General features: G+C 33.1%; 1 protein-coding gene across 1 annotated transcript; it reads left to right on the top strand.

Annotated features, from left to right (window-relative positions):
- Positions 1 to 1,489: 1,489 nt before the first annotated feature.
- On the top strand, positions 1,490 to 9,203 carry LOC142505934 (uncharacterized). The gene is made up of 15 exons (XM_075619077.1): positions 1,490 to 3,159; positions 3,310 to 3,383; positions 3,461 to 3,605; positions 3,692 to 3,780; positions 3,865 to 4,015; positions 4,100 to 4,141; positions 4,186 to 4,295; positions 5,500 to 5,666; positions 5,760 to 5,858; positions 6,640 to 6,761; positions 6,952 to 7,053; positions 7,402 to 7,511; positions 7,634 to 7,721; positions 8,002 to 8,198; positions 8,804 to 9,203. Exons 1-15 carry the CDS (start codon positions 3,043 to 3,045, stop codon positions 9,021 to 9,023), a joined length of 1,833 nt encoding a protein of 610 aa, XP_075475192.1. The 5' UTR covers positions 1,490 to 3,042; the 3' UTR covers positions 9,024 to 9,203.
- Positions 9,204 to 9,763: the final 560 nt, after the last annotated feature.

Consider the following 9,763-nt stretch of genomic DNA (forward strand, 5'->3'; position numbering starts at 1 on the left):
TAAATATTGTATTTCTTTTTTAGTAAGTAATTTGGGTAGTAAATTACTTAAAATAGCAAAATTTATTTTTGGATGATTTACTTCATGAGTGATACTGAACATTGCAATCATTTTTATTTTAAATTTATTTATACAGTTTTTACTTAAACTGATTGATATAATTAATGCAAAAGTTTTTAATATAGTTTACTTTTTCAATATAGTTTAGTTTTAATTTGAGAAAAAAATAAAAATAACATATAATACATCAATTACATTTGAATTAATATAAAAATTAAATTCGAAATTGAATTAAATGAATTGATACAATCAATGCAAACAATAATTGAAGCGATCATTTATTGCAGTGCACATATATCAATATTGATGATAAATCTTTCTTTTTTTAGAAATGACATTTTGGCGGGAAATTATTATTTTTGGCAAAAACTCTGTTTATATATATATATATATAAGGGTTGTGATTTAATTTACAAAATCTCTTCATAATATACACAACAACCTATTATTTACGAAAGAAAAATAAAACATGTGATCATAAGTAGATTATGTATAAATCAGAAAAGTTATTTTATTAACATTTACTAAATGTATTCCAAAACAATGTCAACAAATTTTATAAGGTGTCTTCTAATAAGATGCTTGCTTTATTTAGAATTAGTTTAATCATTTTCATTACGGGACATTATACTATCATGTATCCGTGAACTTTGTAATATAGAAGAAAATTATGACATTAGTAATAAATAATAATTAAAATTTTGTATAAATAGAAGAATAATATTTTTTAATTCTTGATCATGAAAGATAGATTTCAAACTTAATGTCTCGTTGTTTTCGTTGTTTCCATATATAGGTATTTCATAACAACGAACAAATCTAAATTTAAAAGAACATTACATCTTCAAAGGATTCAACTCATATATGGTACTGAAAAGAAAAGTCATTTCAGAATTCAATTTTGGAATAGATAAATTTAATTATATAAATTTTAATAAAATTGGTTTATAATATAATATGCAATATTGCATTATTTATAATTTAAAATTCAAATAAGACATCCCAAGGGACAAAAAGTATACATTGGATGCTTTTGACAGAATTACACCATACATTAACTCTTTCAAATTATGGAAATCCCGAGTTGCATGCAGTGAGTGTCAAATATTTCTGATTTTTGAGGGTAATATACATGTTTATTGAGAGTAATTTAATGTTCATTTGAAACTCTTTTGAATCTATCTTTTTTAATTTTTTTGTGCTATCTGATTTGAATTTTTAAGAAGAATATTCAAGATATACAATATACATATGGTTTTGGAAAAAAACTACAATGCAATAATTCTTTCAAATTAAGGTAATTTCGAAATAATATGTATTTGGGATAAAAATATTTATGATTATTAAATAGTAAATTAATGTCCATTAGAAAATTTTGTTTTAATGATAATTTTTAACACTCAACCATAAGCATAAGCAGTAACCTTCTTTCTCTCGGCTCTGGTTCTGTTCACCGTCTCTCTCTCTCTCTCTCTCTCAGTGACTGAAAGTGTGAGGGAAAGCAGAGTAGCAGACGACTCACATTCAACCATTCGGATCTACTCAGTATGGTTTCTACTATCTCTCGGTATTTCTTCGCTTGATGGTTGTCTTTCTCGGCCACTGAAGTTGTGATGTTTCGCTTGATGGTTTTGGACATTATTTTATAGTTTGGAATTCGAATGAATTCACTTTTCTTATGTTCTCAGATTGTTGGTGGCAGATTCTAAGGTTGTGCCTTGATTTTAAGTTTCATTTTTCTTAACGAAATTCATCCGTTTAACACTGTCTTAGGTTCCATATGTTAGGAGTTCTAGAAATTGAATCTTTGAAATTGAGAGTGGTATCTTTGTCGTTATATTTTTGGGGTTGAATTGAATTCACCTTTTTTTTTGGTTTGCGTATCGAATTAGTATTTGAAAATGGATGTGCAAGCAAAGAGGAGAGCCTTGTTTCGAGCCAAACTGAATGCACAGAAGCAAGAGAAGCAACTCATCGATTCTCTTTTCATTAGGTACTGCAAATATCGGGGCAACATGTTCAATTCCGTTGTGAATTGTAATGTATTTTTAATTTTTAATTAATCGCATTTTATTCTAAAAAATACTTAATAATGTGCTAGAATAATCTATTAGTGTCATTTTTAGATGTGATAAAATTAAGTTGAAATCATTTAAATCACTGTTGGAGGGGCCCACCATGAGCTCTAGCCTTTGAGAAATGTAATTATAATATGATGACGGAGTCAGGTTGGAAAAAGTTCAACATGAAGCTGGTCTTGGGTGCTTATCTGTAGACTTTTGGTGGTCAATACTCAATCAGGATACATCTTGGAAATTAGTTTTGGCCTTGTGTTTCCATTTTCTTTGACTTACACACGAGGGGAATGTATTAAAGTATAATATTATGGTTTGGGCATCTGCCATTGCTTAAGCTTTGAGAAAATTATTTTCCAGCGTTCTGCGATTAAATCAATACCTGTACCTATGTTATTTTCCTCTGTTTCGTCAATATATATCCCGTCCATCTGTTACATGCCTTGCTGTGTTTTACAGTTGAGTGATAAAATGTAGCTTTGCCTTGCCTTAGGCTTTTCCGATGCTATAAGAACGGGCATTTGTGGTTCTATTCGATGTCAACTCACATTCTTAGGAAAAATAGAGTCACTTGCAAGGTTTACACAATTTGTTATTCTTCAGTTTATATCTCGTAAGATTGGCTTATATTGAGGCTCAGCTCACTGTAATGGAAAATTTGGTTCAATGGATGGGATTGTTTTGACTATAGCATTGGCCGTTTTTAATATTGCATATGGATTCAAGCACCATTGTTCTTTGGTGCAATAATTTTAGTCAAACAAGTCGATTCTTTTGCCAATTATTTCATGTGGTTATGAATGCTGATAATTTTACCCAATTTATTGGAGTTATGATTCTTTTCTTTTGTATCTATGGACTATATTTGATGTTTTTCGGTTAAGCATAGTAGTCGCGTTCAAAGAGGATGACAAAGTTCTCTGCTTCTAGTCAAATGTTGTCATCGAATGCTCTTCAGGTTGGTGGTGGAGGTTCAAATATTTCAACTTCCACATTGAAGCGGAAAACTCCCTCAGAGTTACGGGTGATATTTGTGTTATGCTATGTAGATTACGCATACGAGGGTGAAATGATGTGTATGAAGTTTGATTTACTGAACGGAATCGGCTTTAACAAGATATTGCGTGTGACAGAGTCGAGAGATTTACAATTATGCCTTTTTCCCTTCTGGTAGGGAGAACTACTGAAGAGAAAGAATTTAGTGGAGCTTGTCGATGACTCTCCAGCCCTAGTTCTTAGTTCAATGAGGTAAATTTTCTTTCTAATTTTTTTATAGGTTTCTGTGGATTTCTTTGCATTAGTTTTGTATTCCTTGGTTACTGTAGAAACGCAGATGGAGAGCTTTCTGGGTCTAAGAAATATGACTCATCTAAAGCACCTAGATATATTGACACACGGATGAATGAACTGTTTCCAGTCACTAAAAACAATATCATCCTCAAGCTGCTTTCCAGAATTAAAAATCCTAAGGTTACTTTGGCTTTACTCCTTTTTACTTGCATTACACACCCCTTTTTACTTACACCATATAATTGTTATGAAATTAACACTGGCAGGAAACTGTTTTTAATGAGTATGTTGGCAACCTGAAAACTTCTGTTGTTCCCATGGATTTGAATGGCAACCATCAATCTCAAAATTCACGGTACTTTTTGTTTCGATTCAGAGTATTGATAGGACAATGCCATTACATTTATGATTAGTAGATTTATTTTGTGTTCCCTCGAAGTTTGGATGATACCGTTGCTTCAGGAAGTAGCAAAAACTACTCAAGTCAAGTGAGCAAGACGAGCAAAAAATGTAGCAAAATTACTTTTCAGAGCGTTCGAGAGCTTTCATTGGGTGGTGATAAGTTAAATGGCTGCTCATTTGTTGATATGGTAACGTTTTACCATAATGTTCTATGTGAAACAGAAGTAGAGCATTTTCAATCAAAAAGTGTTGTGAATCTTTTTCATATACAGGATAAAGCTTTAAAGGGATTAGTTTCATCTGAACCCCTCATGGTCTGTCAGCTCAACTAGTTGATTCTGTTGATAATATAGGACAGGTTATGCCAAAAAGCTTTTGTTCGGAATTTCATGTACCTGGAGACAATATTCCTCTGGATTTGACCATAAAAACTACTATGCGAGTGCTATCTACATCCTCTGTGAATTGGTGAGTTTATCTATGCATCGATTGATGCTAATCTTAACATTGTCTAGATATTGTTAATTCATACATAATGCTAATAGTCGGTGCCTAAATTTTTTTTATAACTATTATTTTCCCTTTAATACGGTGACATGTTGAGGACATAAAAAATTTTCGTTTTTGAATGCTGTTATGTTAACCAAGTCATCAAACTTATGTTTATTCATGTTTAATTTTTTTTTTATGTGCCAATATTCGGCTCATGTTCTTATTGGTAAACTTTATGATGTCATTTCTTTGAGCAATCAGTTATATTGATAACTATGCGTTAAGGTGCTTTTTCTCATTGTTGGAACTTGATCCACACTGATCCTTTCCGGTTACTTAGCAGCTTGAAAACTATACGTAAATACTCGCCAAGCGCTTATATTTATGCATTAATACCTTGTCCCAGTTATGGAAATCAAATTTTATTTTGATCCCTAATTGAGAAAAAAATCATAACCATTAAGAGTGTATGACGCAAAAGTCTATACGCATGCCTTTCAAAAGTAAGGCACTGTGACGAAAAATTGATGTATATCAAGCAATCTAATCATTAAACTATGAATTATAAATCCCAAATGAAGAATTTAAGCTCACTAATTAAGATTATAAATGATAATTTGTGCATTTCACCAAGATTTGCATAAAATTTAATAAAGTAATAAATCAATCAATAGACTAATTAGAGATTTAGGTCTCAGGAGTTGCCAAACATATACAAATAAATGAAAGGAAAGAGCAAACCAGAGAACAAGCATCGAATGAACAGAATCCTGACTAAATTTCTTCCATTTCTCCATCAGATAAGCCAGTTTAAATTCTTGTTATTAATTTTTGGAGAGAAGATTGCTTTGTGGTCAATAAGAAGAAGCAGTGGAAAATTTTTACAACCTTGATGGCAGAGGGAAATTGGGGAATTAAGCATTCTAAGAGAATTGAAGGAGCCAAGTAGTGGGTGGGAATTGGGATCGACACCATTTTTCTTGGGTGAGGGAGTGAGAGGGAGATGGAAGATTCCTGCTCATCCTATGAAAATTGTGTCGTTTTGGTGGGGAAAGAAGCAATTGCTGGGGCAATATGACTGGAAGTCATTTTTGAAATTGTTGCAACCTGTTTCCTGAGCTATAAATATTTTGTGTGCCACAATTTATGTGCTCATCCACTGTTTTTCATGGTCCCATAGGTTTCATAGGTTAACGAATTGTGGCACCTCCAATGGTTTGTCTCAATTTACGTCAGTTGGTTGTACTAATGAAAGCACAGGCTGCACATCTGAGCCTACCTATAACTGCCAATCAAGGAATCCACGGAATTTTCATTCTTGGGTTCACCCTCAATCAATTTTACCCGGTTCAGTTATAGCAGCATTGTTCAAACTCTGGCCTTGGTTTTTTGAACTTCTGTTTTTATGTTCCCATCTTAATGTTGATTTTGTTTATTAAGGGCAAATGGACTTCCTGAGTAATCGGCAGCAGGCATGGGAGGAATCATTTCGATGTCTTTACTATATGCTTAGGAAAAAAATGTGTAAAATATTTTATGGTAATTGACATTTTGCTGCATTCTTTTAATATTTGTTCTACTTCTTAATTGTGATGCTCATTATTTCTCCATCACATGAACGCTCTAAATAGACAATGTTCATTATTATAGTTAATGGGACAGGTAGCCTGTTTTGACTTTTCCAGTGCTCACCATTTCTTGTTCAGTTATAAAATCTGCCCGCGGTTCCAATTTTCGTAGACCAACTAGGAGTAAACATTTCCAACCCACTTTATGTCTAAATTACTATAGCCCACCATGGATCCATAGTGGGTTTCGTCCCATAAATCTAGTGAAAGCTAGGGCCATTGTCGGGGCCAATATGCTTCAAATGTCTCTTGTTACAATTTATTTTTGTTAAGCTTTCAATAAATACTTCAACCTAGAGATACATCATACAAATCACCTGGAAACCTGGAAGAATTTCTGAAGCAGCATCATGTTTGCAGCTTCACAAAGGAAAATAAAATGCACGAGAGAGCAGTAAGAATAAATCACAGTAACTTTTGCTCTGGTAAAGATTGCTGTAAGTGACCACTGATTTGCTTTATAGTTCTACATAACTGCTTTCCGTCATGTTCTATAAGTTGTTTATTAAAACTATAGATATAAGACATGACAGTCAAATGATGATCAAATTAGAAAGGAATATCTATTATCTTAAAAAAGTTGGCAGTTGCGAATTACGATCAGATTGTTTTTTGAAGTTGACTCTATTTGACTTTCCTCATCAGGAGAAAAATCATGTTCATTTTTCCGTTATTGTTTTAACTTTTTGCAGTGTGCACTGAGCAGTTTGTAGTTATGTTCACCGGGCTCTGTAGTCCAAAGGAAACCAACTGCTCTTGCTTGGCCTATGTATCTCAATCAACCACAAATTTAAGGTCGCTTCTAAAAGAACATGTAAGGCTATTTTCTTCTAAAGGACGAATTTTAGGTTTAGCAGCTATAGTATCAGCGTATCACATTCCTAAGTGCCTTCCTGATTGTAATTTCATGTCTCTTTTATTACGCAAATTTTCATTTTACTAGTCTTTCATTGTTGATCAGTAACACAAAAGATTCATTGTTGAATTTGTATATTTGAGTGCAGGGTGCTTCTTTCTCAATGCCTCTTTGCCACTCAAAACTGGAAGAAGCTGATGCAGAAGACCTTGTTGAACTTTCTGACATAGAAAAATATAATATTGGCCAGGTTTGCAATTGTCCATCTTCATTTTTGCATATTATGTGTAGCTGAACTTAGGTCCAAGATAAAAGGTTAAGCATCTTTAGCATAATGATTACTATTCACTGGTCATCATCAGCATTTCTTGTTTGAAAGCTTTGAACCATAAGATGTTGCTCTTGTTCATGCCCCACAAACATTTCTTATAGTGGTGAAGTTTTACTGCAATTCAATCCTTAGCTTTATGCTATAGGAAAATGAAATATTTTAGATATCCCCATTTCAGTCTTTTACAATCTATGAAGTGAATAAATTAGATGAGACAAACTTAATTAAAATTATTGTGACTGTGCTTAACCATAATCTATGCTTCAGGCCCGAGCTATGGAGACCATGACTGGGATAGATAACAGTCCACAATCTTTGCTGATGCTTACTGGGAACACGAGCGTTCATGCATTATATGATTTTCTTTTGAAGTATAGGTCAGTATCTGGTAAATTTTGTTTGTCCGGTTATTATATGTCAGCAAAAAAAGATATGCACTGGAATTTGTGATATGAGATATGCTTTAATCATCAAAATTTCTTGTTTGGTATGCTTACAGATTCTTTTTGACCTCTTTGACTGGTGGTGATGTTCCCACGCTCTATTCACCAGTTGCTTTCGAAAATGCTGCTCTTTCTGCTCCAGAGGTTGGTCCCACTGATATGTGGTTTTACTCAAGAAATAATGGAAATTTATTATCATTAGTAAAGCAGCATTGAAACCTGCAATCAATCATTTGAAGTTGTAGTTGATTTAAGGCAATCTTCATAGATTTAATAATATTTAAGTTTTTTTCTTATCAAAATTGTTTCAGAAGAACTGAGAATTGCCAAGACATGATAAACTGAGTGCATTGATACTTTCTGTAAAAGCTCTTGACAGCTTCACCGTTGGATCTATAAAATTGTCTCGCCGTTTATTATGCAGGTGATATGTAGAGAACTGAGGAAAGCTGACTTCATATCTTTACAGCAAAAGGAATCTGACATGAATAGTGCTCCTTATAGTGATTCATTGAGCGGCATCTGCTACAGTATTGATATTATGGATGTCTATCTCCCACCATGGGTGATCTGTGGCATCTGCAATGCTATTCGCTCTAACGGGGTTGACTTTCAAGCAAGGTATACAAATTTTCATTGTTGAGTTTGACTCCGCTGAATATTTATTCTTGCTGCTGTTTTGTCAATGCTATATTTTTAAATGACAACCTTGCGCCAATTTTTCTTCGTCATTTATTATATAAAACCTATTTTTTCGTTTTGCAAGTATTAGAAGGCTGAAAAGTGGAAGCAATTTTCATATATTAAATTGGATATGTATACCATCAGTTTTTACACATCAATTCTGCAGTTTATCGTGATAACCTAGTGTTGCAATGCCTTTTACTTCCTCTTCGAAAATCTGAGCACCATTAGGGCAAAGTGAAACTTCCTTCAGAAGTAATTAATGTATACTTATCTATGTATGCGTTTAGCATCAGTTTTTGGTTTTTTTTTCTGCAAGAACCAATGTATCATAATTGTAGTGACGTTCCCCTAGTTGACTGTCTTGAACACAAATCGATGTTTTCAAAGATAGAGCTTTACTTATTGCATGGAGCCGATTTCTTATTTTATTTTCTGTTTTTACCCATGACTTGCATTAAGAGTTTAAACCTTTACATATCCCAAGGATTCAGACACTGACATATTAGCTAATGTTCGATTACCTTCTGATCGATATGCAGCTTTGTGACAAAATCCACATCAATTGGCTTGAACATTGGTCTAGGCATAGCCGAGGACCAACCTGCTCAGCAAGCTGTAACAGACAAACCATTACAAGAAAGCAGCCACTCTTTTGATATTCCTTATGCGACTCTTTCACCTCACACACAAAATGCATTTTTAAAAGGATTGAAATACAGTGGCGGTTCGTATACGACTTCTATATCACCAGTTGTATAGAAAGAAATTGACATTTATCTTGGCGTAGCTGGACCGATTTGCATTTTGTGCTAATCATGTTGTATCAGTTTAAAGGTGACCCTTGTACTCCGCTTCAATTTGACTCGTATTGTTCTTCGATTCTGCTCTATATGCGATAGAAGACCTATTTTTGGGGGTAATGAAAAATTTGTTAATGGCAGCAATATTTCAGGTGATACGTTTAGGTTTTTTAAAAAAACTGTACGGAGATTATTTTGTTTGCTACTAATTTTGTTTTTGTTTTTTTTTTTACCGTGAAGTGATTTTGAAAACTTTAAGCTGCTGGTTACGTTTGAACTAAATAATAGTTAAAATAATACAAAAAAAATTACTTTAAGATCAAACGCACAAATTTATTAACAGGGAAATCGTTTGTCTCATGAAAAAAACTAGCATAGCAGGGAATATATGAGCTCGTGACATTTTCACTGGGATAATTTAACACAGTCTAAAATTTGTAATATAGATTTTTTGACTTTTGTAATTGTAATATTTATACTAAAACTAAAAAGCCCAGTTTAATACGATCAATCACAACTTTGACCATGCGTTTGTTGCTTTTGACCAAACATGTAATCATCACTTAATTTTGGAAGACCCTTCATATTAGTTTGTATAACCAGCATAAAAAAATTGGAATCTAAACCGAAGCTCGAGGTATTATGCATATTGGAAGACCGAATGTAACGTCTCTTGCTCGTTTTTCTTTAAATTATATT

Source organism: Primulina tabacum, chromosome 10 (genome assembly GCF_025594145.1).
Source record: "Primulina tabacum isolate GXHZ01 chromosome 10, ASM2559414v2, whole genome shotgun sequence".
Taxonomy (NCBI): domain Eukaryota; kingdom Viridiplantae; phylum Streptophyta; class Magnoliopsida; order Lamiales; family Gesneriaceae; genus Primulina; species Primulina tabacum.